Source organism: Penicillium cinerascens, assembly GCF_028974065.1.
Source record: "Penicillium cinerascens strain IBT 15544 chromosome Unknown contig_5_segment0_segment0, whole genome shotgun sequence".
Classification (NCBI taxonomy): Eukaryota; Fungi; Ascomycota; class Eurotiomycetes; order Eurotiales; family Aspergillaceae; genus Penicillium; species Penicillium cinerascens.
The window spans coordinates 32,474-50,048 of record NW_026695294.1 but is presented as its reverse complement, the minus strand read 5'-3'; the positions used below and the strand labels follow the sequence as shown (position 1 = coordinate 50,048).

At 45.0% G+C, this 17,575-nt stretch overlaps 7 protein-coding genes across 7 annotated transcripts; 2 read left to right on the top strand and 5 right to left on the bottom strand.

The window, feature by feature from the left end:
• Positions 1 to 35: 35 nt before the first annotated feature.
• N7498_004496 (tetrahydrofolylpolyglutamate synthase) lies at positions 36 to 1,709 on the top strand (the record flags this gene model as incomplete). The annotated part of the gene is made up of 3 exons (XM_058451558.1): positions 36 to 80; positions 134 to 259; positions 321 to 1,709. The coding sequence occupies 3 exons, from the start codon at positions 36 to 38 to the stop codon at positions 1,707 to 1,709; spliced, it is 1,560 nt and encodes a 519-aa protein (XP_058308096.1).
• Positions 1,710 to 2,183: 474 nt separating this feature from the next.
• On the top strand, positions 2,184 to 3,098 carry N7498_004495 (uncharacterized protein; the record flags this gene model as incomplete). Its single annotated transcript, XM_058451557.1, has 7 exons — positions 2,184 to 2,204; positions 2,260 to 2,325; positions 2,381 to 2,446; positions 2,521 to 2,641; positions 2,710 to 2,801; positions 2,855 to 2,942; positions 2,992 to 3,098. The coding sequence occupies 7 exons, from the start codon at positions 2,184 to 2,186 to the stop codon at positions 3,096 to 3,098; spliced, it is 561 nt and encodes a 186-aa protein (XP_058308095.1).
• A 2,551-nt stretch (positions 3,099 to 5,649) lies between these two features.
• Positions 5,650 to 6,688, bottom strand: N7498_004494 (uncharacterized protein; the record flags this gene model as incomplete). Its single annotated transcript, XM_058451556.1, has 4 exons — positions 5,650 to 5,804; positions 5,854 to 5,950; positions 6,287 to 6,460; positions 6,527 to 6,688. 3 exons carry the CDS (start codon positions 6,686 to 6,688, stop codon positions 5,942 to 5,944), a joined length of 345 nt encoding a protein of 114 aa, XP_058308094.1. The 3' UTR covers positions 5,650 to 5,804; positions 5,854 to 5,941.
• Positions 6,689 to 10,196: 3,508 nt separating this feature from the next.
• N7498_004493 (uncharacterized protein) lies at positions 10,197 to 11,063 on the bottom strand (the record flags this gene model as incomplete). Its single annotated transcript, XM_058451555.1, has 3 exons — positions 10,197 to 10,451; positions 10,476 to 10,819; positions 10,856 to 11,063. 3 exons carry the CDS (start codon positions 11,061 to 11,063, stop codon positions 10,197 to 10,199), a joined length of 807 nt encoding a protein of 268 aa, XP_058308093.1.
• Positions 11,064 to 12,153: 1,090 nt separating this feature from the next.
• Positions 12,154 to 12,479, bottom strand: N7498_004492 (uncharacterized protein; the record flags this gene model as incomplete). The annotated part of the gene is made up of 3 exons (XM_058451554.1): positions 12,154 to 12,300; positions 12,352 to 12,426; positions 12,462 to 12,479. 3 exons carry the CDS (start codon positions 12,477 to 12,479, stop codon positions 12,154 to 12,156), a joined length of 240 nt encoding a protein of 79 aa, XP_058308092.1.
• A 271-nt stretch (positions 12,480 to 12,750) lies between these two features.
• On the bottom strand, positions 12,751 to 12,972 carry N7498_004491 (uncharacterized protein; the record flags this gene model as incomplete). The annotated part of the gene is made up of 1 exon (XM_058451553.1): positions 12,751 to 12,972. The coding sequence occupies one exon, from the start codon at positions 12,970 to 12,972 to the stop codon at positions 12,751 to 12,753; it is 222 nt and encodes a 73-aa protein (XP_058308091.1).
• Positions 12,973 to 14,418: 1,446 nt separating this feature from the next.
• N7498_004490 (uncharacterized protein) lies at positions 14,419 to 14,783 on the bottom strand (the record flags this gene model as incomplete). The annotated part of the gene is made up of 2 exons (XM_058451552.1): positions 14,419 to 14,675; positions 14,720 to 14,783. The coding sequence occupies 2 exons, from the start codon at positions 14,781 to 14,783 to the stop codon at positions 14,419 to 14,421; spliced, it is 321 nt and encodes a 106-aa protein (XP_058308090.1).
• Positions 14,784 to 17,575: the final 2,792 nt, after the last annotated feature.

The window sequence follows — 17,575 nt, the reverse complement described above, 5'->3', positions numbered from 1 at the left end:
AAATCGCCATCTACGGTAAGCCCATGCCCATCAACATGGGAGAATGGAACACGAAACCACAATCCAGTCAGTTATATCAGGTGGGGTCCCAAGCTGCTTTGACTGAGCCAAGTTCTGACTGACAGATGACCAGAATGCACTTCATCGACTGAACCGCCTACGCACGAATTTTGAATCAAGACAACTGACGATTGCACTCAACTACCGGAACTTGCTCATAGAGCAGATGCTAAGCTGGTGCAAGGAAATTGGGTATCAGGTGAGACGTGTGTCACCCTGATTTCTGAATGAGAGATGTTAATGCATGGACAACGGACTAGCCTGCCGACTTTAACGCGTTGAATGCCATCCATATCGCTGGCTCCAAAGGCAAAGGGTCCACGGCAGCCTTTGTCTTCTCAATTTTGGCGGAATACTTGACCGATAATGCTGCTGAAGAAGAAACCGCCACGCTCAGAAAGATCGGTCTCTATACATCGCCGCATCTGCGCAGCGTGCGGGAAAGGATCAGAATTCAAGCATCACAAACAAGAAAATTTGAAGAGACACCTCTTGACGAGATCAAGTTCTCCCAGTACGTATCGGAAATATGGGCCCGACTGGGGATGGACAACCGATCAACCTCCCAGAGTCCACCATTTGCCAGATTTCTCACACTGGTGGGCCTCCACGCATTCATCCAGGAAGGAGTAGACACTGCGGTTGTTGAGGCCTGCATCGGAGGACGGTTCGATTCGACCAATATTCTCTGCCAGCCCAGCGTCTGTGCTATCACCAGTCTCGGGCTTGAGCATACCGATATACTAGGTTCTACCATCGAGGAAATTGCATGGGCCAAGGGCGGAATTATGAAACCAGGCGTTCCAGTGTTCACCGTACCACAAGAACCTGAGGCCTTGGCCATTTTGCAGGAACTGGCAATGAAAGAAAATGCAGATCTGCGAGTGGTCACGACACATCCGGACTTAAAATACATCGATCTCGGTCTCGCAGGAGACTTTCAACGGATTAATGCTAGTCTGGCTGTGGCTGTAGCCGCGGAACATCTTTCTCGAATGGGATATGAGAACATTCCAGAGATTGAAAAGTTGGTTCTGTCTCCGCTGCCCGATAAATTTCGCCGAGGTCTTGAACGGGCGCAATGGCCGGGACGTTGTGAGACACGCGACCATCTTGGGAGTCGATGGTTGCTTGATGGGGCGCATACCATGGAGAGTATCGAGGCTCTGGGTGTCTGGGTAGCCAAAAAGATGGCGGTGGAACCAGGGGCTAGGAGGGTCCTGATCTTCAACCAACAGATCAAAGATGCTACTGCGCTTCTTCGTCATCTTCGCCGAATCACCACTTCGGCAATGTCGCAATGGCTCAATTCCGAAGAAGTGGTTTTTCATCAAGCGATTTTCTGTACCAATATCCCATGGGAACATTATGACGCCCCCGATGCTGAAAGGGTCTCTATGACATACTCCGGAGCCTCAGAGGAGGGTCTCAAGGTGCAGAATGAATTAGCGGCTCATTGGATGCAGATCAGCGGCGGACATTCAGCGGTCGCTGTGGTACGAACAGTAGAAGAGGCCATTCGATGCGTAGCTGATAGTGGTGATCCCAGCTTTTGTAGGGATCGAGAGCATATCGATGCGATAGTGTTGATAACTGGAAGTCTTCATCTGGTGGGAAGTGCCCTGGAGGTGTTGGATACGATATCATGAACATTTTTGGAATCGATTTCAAGATAGTCGTCATTATTCGGTGGTTCAGATAACATCGAGGCGCAGTAGTTGTAAATTCTTCGCCATTGTGATGGCCGTAGTGGGAAATGGATCGACCTCGGATGGAGGAAAGGGGTTGACAACAATATATTTTGGGAATTGATACAGCCAACCCCCCCCTTCCGTGAGTATAGGTGACCGCAAGGGAGCATCTAGGTGAGTGCAAGTGTCACATGACTTTGGCCCCCACTTTCCGGGGAAACGTAAATCCTTCGTAATTTTGGAATTACCTTACGGAATTACCCATCCGGAATCTTCCTTCTATAATCCTTCTATAAAACTAGACAACATCTAGTTCTCTTCTTCACCATCCTTCTCTTCTTCACCATCCTCTCTACCATCTCTACCATCTCCAAAACCATCCTCTGAACTAGTAAACAGCTGGTTCTCATCATCTCCATCATCTCCATCATCATGGCCCAAGTCAAGAAAAATGTGAGTTTACTAGTTCTGAAGTGGTTTTGGGGCATTCAAACTGACAGATTTACAGCCAAACTTCCAACGTTACCTTGACCTGTCGAAGGCAGATCTGAAGCTCCCTTCTCTCACTGAAGACGTCAGTTTACTAGTTCTGAACTGGTTTTGGGCTGCAAAGCTAATTAATATTACAGAACAAAGGCTATTGCACCATCGAGGTTGGCGAGAGATACTGTCGAGTTGAAGATTGTGGAAATGCTGTAAGTCTTTTACTTTTATTTCACTTTACTCCTCACTTTGCTCCTTTCTAAACTAGTTGCTAACTACTTTATAGACTCTCTTTACCTCCACCAACAACCTCCGCAAGCACGTTCAGAAGCAGCATCCTGAAGTGTCTCTGACTGGCGAGGAATTTGGTGGTCGCCTTTGCCAAGCTGATGAATTCCGTGCTATCGGTAAGTGCTACAACTAATTAAGAACTAGTTAATTCGGATTTCTGAATAAATTACTAACTAGTTTACAGAGTTTTTCAATGAGATCATGGAGGCCTACGATGAGCGCGAGGCGGCAAAGGAAGAGATTTTGCCTAAGCTTCCTCTTAAGAATGATCGATCGGTAAGTATCGCGATATATTAGTTTCTAACTAGTTCTTCTACTAATATTCTTAGGTGCATATTACCAAAATGCGTCAAACCGTTCGATCGATGAAGCTTCCTGTGCCTTGTGAGGTTTGCAAGGACACTGATCAACCTAAGCGTGAGTACTCCAGAAACATGAGGTTTAAACCAGTTACTAACTAGTTTAGTCTGCTGCCATGACGAAGTCAAGGGCACTTGTGAGCATTTTGGTCTTTTCACTGACCCTCGCAATCAGCAGGGTCAGGAGTACGTCCCATCAGAGGATGAGGCGTAGGGACTAGTTTGAAACTAGTTTTCCTCGTGGGTTTTGCTTTTTTGCTATCAAGCTTCAAGAACTAGTTTTAACTAGTTCTTTATGGTGTTTTCTATGGTTTTCAATTTGCATTTTTATTTTGAGAACTAGTTTTACCTAGTTCTTTATGGAGTTTTGGAGTTTTGCTTTTTGCTTTGAGAACTAAAAAAAAAACTAGTTTTAACTAGTTCTTTATGGTGTTTTGCGTGTTTTGTATTTTGCATTTTTGCTTTAAGAACTAGTTTTACCTAGGTTTTAACTAGTTCCCTCTCTTTATCTGCTCTAGTTGCGCCGCAACAAGCTGCCTTTCTAGTTCCATCTTCGCAACCCTTAGTTCTTGTTCTTTAGTCTCAAGCTCTAACTGCTGGCGCTTTATTTGTCTTTCTTCTCGAGCATCCTCTATCTCCTGGCGTTTTTGCTGAATTTCGAGCTCTCGAAGGTCGCTTAAATGATCACGATTTTGCGAGTTAATCGCTGCTGTACGACGAAGACTAGAACTTATGGATGCACTATAGAAGTAGTTAGTAATTGATTCTTAACTAGTTTCAAACTAGTTAAATACATACCGAGACTGGCTACGTGTAACCCCTCTAGAGCTTAATCGCTGTGGTGTGGCTGATCTCGATCTTGACTGTGGTGTAGCTGACCTTGACCGACGTTCAATATCAAATACGAAGCTAGAAGATGAGGCTTCAAGGAGGATTTGATCGTCAATATCAAACTGAATTCGTTCGTCTCTATAATGAGCGGCTTTCTGTTCTGCTTTCTCTCTTTTTCTAGCTTCGCGCTGGAGATTCCTTCCAAAGCGAGCCTCAATATCATCAGCTTGATAGCGGTGATGAATACCGAAAGTATCTCGATTTTCTAATTGATCAAGATCCTGTTGATCGAGGTATAACGACCTACAACTAGTTAGTAACTAGTTATAAATTAGTTCGTACTTGATTCTTACTTTGTCACAGCACCTAACAATGAATCATAAGTTCCTAGTGTATAGGACTTATTATGACTTTGCTCAACTGCATTCGTATGAGGCCGGAATCTTGAGAAGAATTCAGGGCGAACACCTGAGCATGCTTTACAAAGCCCTGCTGCAATTACTGGGTGTCTCTTATGTCGAACCCAGTATTTAAGGTCTGGATCTTGCTCTAAAACTAGTTAGCATTTAATTATTAACTAGATTAGAACTAGTTATTTACCTTCAATAAGGTCTAGTAGCCTATAATAATCATCTTCGGTTTGACATAAAAGTAGCCCATTTAGACGCTCGCGACGCTCTATGTGGGAGTTATCTGGTCGATTTGGGTAGATCTTTGATACTGTTCGCATAAAATGGATAGCATAAAAGATCATAATCCGTACAAGGTGCCAGGTTGGAGAACGTTGATTGTTCTCGGTATCTTGGTCCTGAAGGAATGCACCTAAGCCTTTATACTAATTAGTAACTAATTAGTAACTAGTTTCCAATTAGTTCACTTACCAAAGATCTGCTTTGGGCACATATCACCAACAATTGCCTTGATACCTTCCCCATGAAGGTAGTGAAACCTAATAGGTCTCCCTATTGACCTTGACATAAGTTCGAAAACCATCCGGAAGATAAATTTATATCCCGCGGAGTTCTCTTGGTCAGTGAAGACACGACAGAGCGTTATGACTAACCCGGAACTAGTAAGTTATTAGTTCTTAAGTAGTTAATAGCGTCTTTACTTACTTTTACCATGGTCTGTGAGCATTGTAGCGAATATTACCTCGTTAATATCTCCTTTCACCCGCTTATAAGACATATCAACCTCGATAGCATCGCGCGTTGCTAGAAATTGAAGCTGCTTAGCGAAAGCGCAGAAGACAAAATTCCCTTCTGAAGTTTCATAGATCTCTTGAACATATTCCTAAAGAAAGAATTAGTTCGTAACTAGTTAAGAACTAGCTTTTGACTAGATAGATTACCTTTAGATCAGGTTTGGCCTCTAAATGATGGCGTAGGCCAGCTATACCTTTACCGAGTGGGTAGTTCAGCGCTCGTTGTTTCCAAAGTAATGCCGAAACCTTATCAATCTTAGCAAAGCTAGAATTGATCTGTGATAGCGTTTTGCATTTATACTGCTTGCAGAATTCACGAAGCGCAGGGCTGCGTAGGAATGTGCCTATAAGTAGTTAGTAATTAGTTTACAAGTAGTTTAAAACTAGTTAAATATATAAACATACTTAGCTTAAGGTCTGGGTCTAGATTTTTGCAAATTAGATCAAGGACCTCGCTAGCGATTATCCATGGAGCTTTTGTAGGCGGCGGTGGTGGATGAGAATGCCTTCCACGAGAGTAGAATATTGCGTATGGGTATCTCTCAGGGAGTAGCGGGATAAAAGTCTGGAATATAACGTTACAAGCGCCATGGCTCTGGATTTTACCCTGACCCTGAGGATGAATGACGCCTAAATCTAGTTAGTAACTAGGTCTTAACTAGTTTAGAACTGATTCGTACCGCATAATGGCCTCCTTGAGGCCGCTGGTTCAATCACTCCGCAAGTCAGTGGTCTAGGCTGATAAGTAGAGGCTAGAAGCTTCTGTAGAAGTTCTATATCAAGTGATCTCTCTTTTGGGATTAGAGAAGTGTAGAAGTGATCTTGACGGTTCTCTCGTGATGAATTCGCGCAGCTTATATAATAGCTATGCATGCCAGATACGTTCTAATAACTAGTTAGTAACTAATTATTTACTAGTAGTTATAGGACTTACATCGTGATAGTGCTGGCGAAATATAGGTTCACAACCTTGACGAGAGAATTTACACGCGACACCCCGAAGAAACTTCTTCTTGATTGCGTTATATAGCCTAAATAGAGGTTAGTTTAGTTTAGAACTAATTCGGAATTAGTTTACATACCCAATGCTATTACGCTGTAGCTCTCCATTACCCTCCGAAAGCGAGGAATCCGCGATCTCTTGGCGTATGCTTGTAATCAGGGTCCATAGATCTTTATCCGCTTTTGTATGGGCTAGATATGAGAGTCTAGGATCAAGAAACTCGCAGCTCTTTATACCGCTACATTTAAAGCGCTTTCGCTCTGTTTGGCAGCCAAGGAATGCAGAGTGTATGTTCTTCGTGTCCCCAAAGCCACCCATAGCATATTGTGTCTAATAATTTATTAGTAACTAGTTTATAACTTACTGATTTCATAATACGTCGTAGCTCCTCTGGTTTATGTTTATCGATACTCACGATATACGCAAACCCATCATCATGAGTTTCGGGATACTCTGGGAGCAAAGGTACGTACTCAATCACAGCAGCTGATATAGCGTGAGTTGGGTGAAAGGTTAAGGGAGTGGGAATATTAGGTGCCTTTGAAATTAGTTAATAATTAATTATAAACTAGTTCGGAAATAAATATGGTGAATATATATTTACCTCGTCTGGGTCAGGAATTGCGGTTTCAAATTCTTGCCCGCTGCCAAACGGGTCGACATAACCGCTTATATCCTCTGTATCGGGCGTAGAATCAAACTGTAGAAGCTCAGAGAGTGTACGATCCTCATAAGCCCTCCAGGTATAATCTGTAGCGCGTTCCATGGTAGATAGGTTGATAATTAGAAAGAGTGGGGGAGAAATAAGTGGGATGTGTGGGTAAATTACCGGGTTACCAGGGCATACCCTAGAAATTTACAGGGTTGCGATGAGCACGGGCCATAATTATGGTAAATATCACGTGATGTGTGCGATGACCTCTCGGTCGGTGTGCGATGACCTGGTTCCTCGGAAGGGGGGTTGGCTGTATCAATTCCCTATATTTTTTTCCCTTTCGCAATCACGCAACCCAAACCACCGAAAGCTTTCCCCCTTTAAATTTGAAAACGACACAGAAATTGATTCCTTTTCTATTCAAGATATTGATCATGGTAAAGAGTGATTTGGATGCTCCTTTCACCATTCTCTCCGAGATCAGAAAAAGATGGACTATCACGATCGCTTCCTTAGTTACATTTGTGTCTCCAGTGTCTGCCAACATCTATTACCCGGCGCTTAATACACTGGCCCACGATCTCCATGTTTCGCCTGGTAAGATAAACTTGACTATCACGTTATTCATGGTAAGAGTTTTTAGGAGATGGTCTTTGATCCAAGGGTTGTTACATTGAGCTAATTGTGAGCTCACAGATCGTACAAGGAGTAGGCCCCCTGATGGTGGCTAGTTTCTCTGACGTATATGGTCGGCGGCCAATAGTGTTACTCGCTCTCCTTCTGTATCTAGGGGTGAATATTGGGTTGGCCGAACAAACAAGCTACCCTGTTTTGATGGTCCTCCGGTGTCTGCAGAGCTTTGGGAGCAGCACCGCTACAGTTGTTTGTTCCTCGGTAGCAGCCGATCTGGTACCCCGATCTGAACGTGGACGATATATGATTTATTCATCACTGGGAGTGACTCTAGGCCCTGCTATTGGTCCGGTCTTGGGTGGTGTTTTGACGCAATTTCTCGACTGGCGCAGCATTTTTTGGTTCCTTGCCATCTGGGCAGGCATGATGGCCACTGTGTTGTTTATCTTCGTACCAGAGACCTGCCGGGCAGTGGTAGGGAATGGCTCCATCCCACCGGTCAGGTGGAATAGGTCGCTCGTCCAACCTCTCAACCACGAAGCCCGTGTCAGTGACTATGCATCTGGAGAAAATCAGAAAGAAAAACTAGCAACTCAGTTTAAACGGCCAACTCCCCTGGACGCTCTCAGAGTAGCCGCCCAAAAGGAAACAGGTGCAATCATTACATTCACGACCATACTATTTGGTGGATATGTTGCCGTGCTCAGCAGTCTTCCATCACAGCTTCAGCATAAGTATCACTTTAACTCTTTGCAAGTTGGACTATGCTACATCCCCTACGGGGCAGGGAGTCTCACATCTCGTTGGACAATCGGAAAACTCATCGACTGGAACTTTAGACGCCATGCCAAAAAGCAAGGAATAGAGATCGTTCAGAATCGGCAAGTACAACTGATCTCCATGCCATTAGAAAAGGCACGACTGGAAATCACATTTCCAGTAATATACTGCGCTTCGATAGTGATGACAGGCTACGGATGGGCAATGAATTACGAAGTCAATCTTGCAGGGCCTCTCATTATGCTTTTTTTTATATCGCATTTGGTCTCTGGAGCGACAAGCACGCTGATCACCCTGCTGATTGATTGCCATGTTCGCCGACCAGCGACAGCTACTTCGGCAAACAATCTGTTTCGGTGCTGTTTTGGCGCGGGTGCAGTTGCAGCAACTGCTCCAGTGATCAATTTGATCGGGATTGGGTGGACTAGCACAATCATTGGTTTCATCTGGGTTGTTTTTAGTCCAGTTCTTTGGGGTGTTTTTTTTGGGGTCATAATTATCGCAAAGCAAAGGAGGCATGCCAACCATAGCGTAGAATTGAAGGAAATGAGTACTTGTTAGGATGAGAGAGCTTAAAAGAACGTTGAATTCACTTTTGAAGTTGGAGCCATAAGTGTCCGAAAAAACCATAAAAAAAACCAGGAACCAACGAAGCCCTGTGGATGTTATGATGGACTGAACAGCGCGTAGTTGAAACGACCTCAGCGAGACTGTAGGTGATCATCAAGAGACTGCGGTGACTAAATAGGCACGGATGTTTACTTCTATAGCCAGTTAAAGCACGGAATCCGGTGAAAGAAAAATAACTCTTGGAAATGCAGGCTTCTACTGTACGATTTCGGAAGGGACCCCGAAACGTTGCCCGGAGCTCCTTCCGCGATAATAGTACTCGGCTGTCCCGCTGAAAGTAGATGGGCGAAAGGAACTGACTTTAATACCTTTGGCAACCGATAAAAATAGACCCTGACGCGAGCCCACCTTGCGGAACGCCCTTCCCGCCCCTTCCCCGTCATGGAAGGTTCTTTGACATCCCACCTAGCCAGTCTTGCTGTCTAAAATATTTCCGGAAGGGTCGTTGAGGTTGTAAGACCTTACTACTAAGACCTACTGGTCCATTCTCTCGCGACGTGGCTCGGTCAAGTAGAGGCAGTCTGAGATACTGTAACTCTTGATGTCGCCGACCGTTGGAGAAGAGAGGGATGCGGGTTGGGGATAAGACTCAAAAACGAAACGGTCCAGATACAGGTCTAGTGTTCCTGGAGATGAGCCTGGTGTTCCTGGGGATGGCGGTGTTCCTGGAGACGAGCCTGGCGTTCCTGGGAACAGGTTTGGCGCTCCTGGGGATGGCGGTGCTCCTGGGAACGGGCCAACGGATCTCCAGGAGCATACCCTTTGAACGCACCAGTAAGATTGCAACCCTCTTTGCAATGGTTTTCTGAGGTAAGCCGTCCAGAATCAGGACCGGTTAGGAATCAAATCGCGCGAGGGGAAGAAGGATCTTACAAACTTACCAGGCCTGTTTTTGTCATACACAGGCTTTAGCGACGGGTAGACACCTCCATGTGGTACGGAAAACCTCTACTCCGTGATTTTTGTGACGTCCCTCCACTAAGGGAAGCCATGTCCTGTACAAGAAAAGCGCCCGAGGCGAAATTACTGGGCCGTTTTGGAGTCTCATCCCCCACCCAGCCCCACCCCACATCCTCTCTCTGCACTGGTCGGCGACATGAAGTAATAGCCCAGGTGTCAGGACTGCCTCAACTTCACGTGTTATATCGCGAGAGAGGCGACCAGTAGGTGTTGTGGAGTAAGCTCTCATAACCTCACAATGATCGCATGTCATCGAAGGCATTGAAAGCTCTTTGCTTCTCACCTCGCGAAGCTTACTGTCTAAAAACAGCCCTGGAACGGTCGTTGAGTCTGTAAGACCTCCCTGGGTGTTCAAGACCTCCGTAGGATTCTCCACCCAAAATTAGGTCCAGGCTCTGATTAAGAGTCCTCAAAATCTCATTAAAGTTGTGAAACCGAGAATGTAAAACAATATCCACGGCATCGAAAATCAGACGGTCTAAGCACACAACTGAGACATCCTACCAAGATCTGTTCTATTCAAAAGGAAGAGTAAACATTTTTTCTATATTATTGAGCACATCGCCCTCACTCCAGTAAAGTCTTCATGAACTAGAAAAGAGAGATCGCTTAGTTGTTACTTCAGACCCAGGGCTGCTTGAGACAAACGAGACACGGTCCTGTGTACTCTTTCGGCATGGTTCAGTAGTCCGGACTTTGATTCTAGCTTCTCACAGCAGATAGAGCACTCACAACGCATGTCTTTCGGAAAGGGTTTGACGTGTATATTGACAAAGTGTCGACTGAGTGAGCCTAGATTCTTATAATTCTCTAATCTTTCATGAACTAGGAGCCTGGGATTGCCAAGACAAAGAAAACAAATCGTTGGTCTCTATTTTGGAGATATTATGCAGACCGAGGCGATGGCTTGAATAACTGTACCATCGCTCTTATCTGGGGTGGGTGACTTTTGCTTTTTTAGCAAGGGAGTATGTGCCAGAATATCGATAGTATCGGCGGTACGTTTTCGGGCACCACAAGCCCGCGACGGAGCACCTTCTTCCGCATCACAGACCGCAATCACCGCATTGATTGCAGCAATGCGACGCTTATATTCTTTTTCTATCGAAGCTCTTGGTATAGTAAGGACGGTGTCGATCAGAGTTATGTGTTGTGGTGTTAAGTACCCAGTTCGCTCCAAAGCACCTATAACGTCTTCGTCTACTACCTTTCTAGAAAGCTGCCGTTCGCTGTCGATCACTGGCTATTCATTCTTGTATCGCTCCAAATTCTCACGAATCAAACGATTTCGTTGTCTTCCCTTTTCGTTTCGCAAGTCCCTCACAGAAAGATTATACCGCTCCTCTGCACGTTCAAACTTTTTACGTAAACGGTCCAAGGTTTTCTTTTTAGATTGCCATTTTTTGTAAAATTTCCGTAGATAGCGAGAAACAGAACATTTTTCTAGAGGGTCATCACTAAATTCTCGTTGCATAGCGAGCATAGCCTATTCAAAAGCACCTCTTTTCAGTTCCGCGCCTACTCTCGTGCCTGCTTCAACTCTTCCAAAGCAACCACACGCGGAACTTAGTTGATAGAGCTTAAATTTTCTAGCTTATACGGTCTGCGCGGATCAATCGATCGGCTCATTGAGTAGGCAAAACGCATAAGCTGCTTCTAAGCGGGTAAGCCCCGGACAATTGCCTAAGCATCGACGTGGATACCGACATTGTAGTGCCATACAAACGTATCAATGCTAGCATACTATAGCATCACGTTTTGTAGTTTATTTAATATATCCGCTATAAAGGGGGAATATATTAGTCAGTATGTACAGACCGTGTGCAATGTAAAACTCACGGCTATCGTTAAACGCCTTGGCTACTCTATATCGGAGGCCGTAAGGCTTTGTGACTTCCTCGAAGCTAGTTATCTCACCACCACGTTTCATTCGGTATCGCAGCCAACCTCCGGTAAGATTTTGCTCTAGAGCGATTCGAAATCTATAGGGCTCCCGCAGTGCGTGATAAAAGATATATTGATCGAGAATTTCAGCTCTCAACTTTAACTCCTACTAGCCAAGTCCATTCAAGACCTGGAGGTTATATAAATTCTCGGGACAATTCACCGCCCGGCCGTCTTTAGAGAAACTTTTAAATGCCCTAATACGGAAAAGCATGCCCAGTAGAAAAACGTATAGGCTAAGGACCAGCGTAGGATCAAAGACAATTTCTGGAATAGGAAATGTGTTTCTGTAATCACTGATTAGCCAAATTAAGAGAGACGGAAGGAGCAAAAAGAACCGATAAGAGGAAAGAAGAGTCGGGAATACAGCGATCGTTCCACAAAACGTAAGACTAGACAATGGGGGAAGAAAGTACGATCAACAAAGGGCAGATGGCAACGGCAGGCCCTTACGATTCTTTCTTTCCGAGGAATGACTTAGTGAATTCCGGTCGCATATAGATAAAGAGTCGCGGACATCCGCCTGATGGGTCCCTTATCAGGGTCAATATAAGGTCCCGGTAACGAAGATTCAAGAGCGCTCTAGGACGGCTACCCATAATAGCGGCCAGCTAGCAGTAAAGGAGTAGCTAAACACGATACCAACCACAAAGGAAAGTCATCTCCGTAGTGGTCAGGATCACTCGGGCAAATTCGGCCATATCTTCAATATATATAGTGGCTTTCGGGCGTCGATCGAAGCAGAGCTTCTTTTCGGTTGCAACTATAGCGAGCATCTATAAACTATTAGATATATCAAATTAAATCTAATAGGAAAACGATCTCACATCCTCGACTTTAACAATCGTTTCTTTGCTAAGCCCATGCCTAACTTCCGCCTTATAGACTAGATGCCACCATTTCTAGAACGTCTCGAGCGAGCTTTTATGCTTAATACCCGCCGTTCGTCGCCCATTCTTCCCCCGTCGCTAGTCACACCGCCACGAGAAAAGAGCTTTCAAAAAGCGGTTCGTCTCCTCTGTATCAGAGAGCCCAAAGAAACACTTCACCGGATCGCGCTTCCCACCCACACAGAACCTACAACAATCAGCTATCACACAGATGGTAGGTAGTGGCTAAGAGGAGTCTTAATTATCCCAGTATTCCCGCGTTTTATCTAACTTCTCCTAGGTTCTCGGGCTATAGCGTTTCTGCCGAAGAAGCGAGACGTCGAGACACTCGGCCTCCTAGAGATAGTGTTCTAGTGGAAGTTGCTTCTCTTCGTCGTCTAGTGCTAGGTCATCTTCAGACTCCAATCCATCCTCAAAGTCAGACTCGCTAGATAAGTAAGAGTCGCTTAGTGTGGTGGAGGAACCGATGTCCAAGGCCTTATTAGAGAAGATCTCAGGGAAATCTGAGCTAGCATCGTTCTCATCCTCGGACAAGGCAGGGCACGGAAGGCAAGGCATGATAAGGGAGCGGCGTTCTTTTGGAAAAAGGGGATGGCAGGAGCGAAAGAGAGCGACAGAGCGTAGATATGATCAAGAGTGGTCTTTGTTCCAGTGTTCTGTCGGAGGGGCAGATACGGGTTAGTGAGCGACGGACAAAGATCGGTCGGGGCCATGGCAGTCGACATTTATAGAAACGCAGGGAAGAAAGGTGTTGAACAAAGGAGCCATTTTTGGCTCCCTCCTCCAGGAGGGGGGTGTGACTGTAACTGGGCTTGCGGCGGCTGCCTCATGAGTGGAACCAGGAACGCCGACACCTCAGCGGGGTCGGCCACGAGCTAGGCACCATGGCAACGGCCAACTAGAGATGAAGGTGGCAGTAAGCCACACTTGCCGTGGCTTTAGATACACGTGATGCCAAGACCGTCGCCGGTGAGTGGGAGGCCAGAAACGGCCGCTTTGGAGGTCGTTTTAAGCCTTCCACTCACCGGCTCAATGTTATGTGGAGTATATAGGATAAAAGAGATAAATAAATGCCTAAGGGTCCCTATGCGGCAGGGCAGTCCTTAGGACAAATATTTGTAGAGAGAAATACTACCTCCCGTAGAGGTCGGCTACTACTGCGGCGTAGTAGCTTACCCTAGGAAGATGGATGAAGATAAAGATAAAGGGTCTCTTTGGTCTGCCTTTATGAGAGAAAGGTAGTAAGAGAATAATTGAGATGAAAGCTCTTGTTCAATTCAGTCTAGGTTTTGAGCCATATTTATAGACAAAAATATTCAGTTTCATATAAAATAAATGGCCTGATTGCTTAAGGTTATAGACGTCATGAAGTAAGGGGTAGACCTTATGACCTTGTCTTATGACTAGGTCTCATGACCTAGTCTGATGTAAAGGGAAAGTGTAGTAAAGGCCGAAGTGAGAGCAAAGTGAGAGATAAATAAGAGATAATTGGAAGATCAGATAAAGGCGGTGAGAGATGGCAGAACGGGAACATTAACCATTAACGGGAACTTCCATATTGAATTGGAAGCTCTAGAAATCTGCATGAATTAATGCATGCACCTAAAATCCTGACATTAATTAATTAATATATAGAGGAATTTTATTTTATTTTAAGTGATTAGAGCCAAAGTTAATAACTTAGGAGGACTATGACTAGAATATATATAAATAATAGTATTTAATTAAGATGAATCAGCCGAATTATATACGCTAAGACTAGGATTTTATATAAATTTGGGTTAAGATAGGTTATTTATGGGTTTTTAAATCTAAATTTATAACCCGCTAGGTTAGGTTCGGGTTACAATTTATAACCCGAACCTATTATGGGTTTGGGTGCGGGTTAAAGGTCTTAACCCGTATTGCGGGTTATGGCGCAGTCTAGTTATGCTGAAGACGCTATGTATTAGTGTTATGCTGTAGCCGTAGAGATAGCCCAAACTGATATCTATTGGTTGCTGTTTAGGTCTTGCGTATAGGATTGTCTTGCTTCTCCTGCCATCGTATATCATACTCTCGTCCGCGGTCGTAGCTAAGCCGAATTGTCTTCAAAACACCCTTCTTTGTGCGCTTACTACGTCGGGTAGTAAGCGCATAGCTATGCTCTTGGGCGAAGGCGTTCACTGCAGCGATTCCGAGCTCTGGGGTGTCGTAATATGTGCCCTCAGGGGGGGCTTCCATAGGTGGAGGGCTAGTAGGGGCTGATGCGACCGAAGACACTAATCTAGTTAGTATTAGACATTATCCTAGCTTAGTAACCAACCTGATTCAGTGCTATCAGTGCTTCCTAGCTCGGCAAAGAGAAATCCTATAGGTATTGATGCCATTTTCATAGGGGATAAGTAGGTAAAGGTTAAACGAGATAATTACTCAAGGATAGTTAAAAGCAGTAGAGAAAGAGGTGGACAATTTTAATGCGCTATGCCTATCTAGGTGCGGATGCCTGATAAATTAGGTTGGGGGGGGGTCGGAGTAGTCCGTCCCTATTTTTAATAGTGAAATATAGATCCTGGCTTATAGTAGTTCATCTCTTACTTTTCATAACCTAGCATTGCTATTATATGACTGCTAGCCAGAATGAGATAATCGCAAACGCATTAGTAGCCTAGAATCTACAGCAGACTGTGGGAGAGGTGTTGGTAGCAAGCATGCCTCTCAAGTCAGATGAAAAAGAAGGACCAGTTGGGTGCCTTTCGAAAGTTTTTTACCTGCAAGTTGTTTTAGTAAAGGTCTTGAATTACCTTAAAAACCTGGATCCAGGGGAATACCCTTCCTTCGGAAGCCACCAACGAAAGACAATATATGTAACTGATAGATTGTATTGAGCTGAACTAAAAACACTACAATACAAAGGATTTAAGTTCTTCTGTGCCATAAGTGGGATTTACTCAAGTATTCAGCGTCAATCATAGCTATCACTAGCCGCAGTAGTATTGCTATACCACTGACTAACAGCGGCTCTATAGACGGTGCGGTCACACGGTTGCGGTTGCAGTTCCAAGACTAAAATGCTATTTAGTCGACGAGGTTGCAGAATTGATTGGCGGACATACATGCTTTGCTGTGAACCTGCAGTCCAACATCTTCCTTAGTTGAACTCATTGATTCACACGGCACCCTTTGTCCAGACCGGAAGAAATGGAAAGGTGTCTGCGACCATGCTAGTTTCTATGGCAGTGATTGAACCAGCGTGAGTTACGGGTAACCCATTCTTTTCATAGACATCTTCCTGCTGCTGAGCGGAGGTACTATGTCGAGAAGATACAAATACGCTGAACATTCACAGAGCATGGAGCCACAGATGGTGATGTCGCCAACAATGCCTTTGCGTTGATCCAGGATCATTCCGTAATGGACCCGACCCAAACTCTCGACAAGAAGCCACATGATATCGTCTTTTCCAAAGTGATATTTATAGGCGGAGGCTCTAAGGTATATAGCGTAGATCAAGCCCTTATTGACTGCATTCACATGACGACGACTCAGCCTCGCGGCCCGTCACCCGGTCGAACAGTTCCGGAGACAGCATGACGCGGTATGCTTATAAAGCACATAAAAATAACTAAAGTTACTCTATGGTGAACGGACAGGTCAAGAACCCAGCGCATGGAAGGGTGTTAAGTAGTTCCACGTGTAGGCTCGCATGCCATCTGATAAATTAAATGCTGGAGTGTTGAAGTTCACGGACGGCCCTGAATGGCCTAGGTATTTCAGCCGATGGGATCTTGAGACTACAAGACCGGGGCGCCAGAGGAGAAATGCATGATTGATGCAGAGTAGTAGAGGTTCTCCTGAACACGGAAAATGTCAATATCCGCCAGGACGTCAAATATGACGTGGTTTTGAAATGTTTTCATAGCCATAGAGCCACATATTGCCATGCAGAACAGAGGCAAAATCAAAGACGCTCTGGCAGCCATTAGACGCATCATTACGTGCAATCGAATGAAACAGGTACAAGAAAGATATAACATGAAAACTTAGGGCGGCCTGCAAGATAAAGGATCACTTAAGTTTGTTGGAAGATGGATGTTATAGACGGCGCTCTGTTTCATAGGTCCATTTTTCTAGCCCTTAAGTCTCCCTATGGTGCGGTCAAATAGTGAAGAATAATCAAGATCTTGGTGTTGCCATGTAGAAGCATTATCCTTGCCCAGAAGTCGCACCGGCGTACTGCCTAGATCCGAAGTTGTGGTGGGGCGACTACAGGGCACGGTTAGTTTATTAAATGTTTGAAGTGATCACCCGTGATCCGGAAGGCCTCATTTAGCGTTTTTCATTCCCGGCAAATGATCTGGCTGTTAAACAGCGATAGGAGTGCAGTTGTTCAGCGATAGCCAAACTCCCCACTGTTACCAGTAGGCTTCGCAAAATTCGATGCGGGGCGTGTTTTGACCCTGGACCCACATATGAGATTACCTCCGCTTAAAGTATCTAATTACAACTCACTCTTTACCTATCATGCTGCTATGCTATTCTCCCAGTCAACTTGAATTACCTCGGGTATTAGGTCTACCCCTTTCTCTTAAATATAACCGGATGAACAGCTCGTGGAAGAAATTATAATTGCGACGTTAATACTTATAAATAGTATTTTAGTAGGGTGAATCATCAATTTTATCCATCTAATTAAGGAAAGCGCGCCGAAGTTAATGTATTTGAGGGTCGAGTCGAGGGTCCATGCCAGGTCTAACGATGCAATCGTATCTCACCCGCGTGTAGCCCGCTATGCTGCCACAACGATGCAATAAAGGGGTCTGCTGGATGAGCTCCGCTATATTGCATCGGAGTCTGACTATGACGACCAGGAACAAATCGGCTATGGAGTAGGTTGCAATGACGCTACGTATCCACCACCCAGTACAGAAAGACCACACCTCTGAGAAAGGTCAGAATAATGACCAGTCTGCGATTTTCTACGTTAACGCCATCAATTGAGAAGCAGGGCAACTAGAAAACTGGTACCGAAGAAGCAGAAGCAAGGCATTGGAAACGGGGGTGTTAGGGGGAATATAGGAGGATTTGTATGGGTTACTGTGCATGCTTCTACTTGAGGGCACTAGCTTTATTGGTATTTCTTATATACTGGACTCAACGGGCCGATTTCCCTTTGTATGGA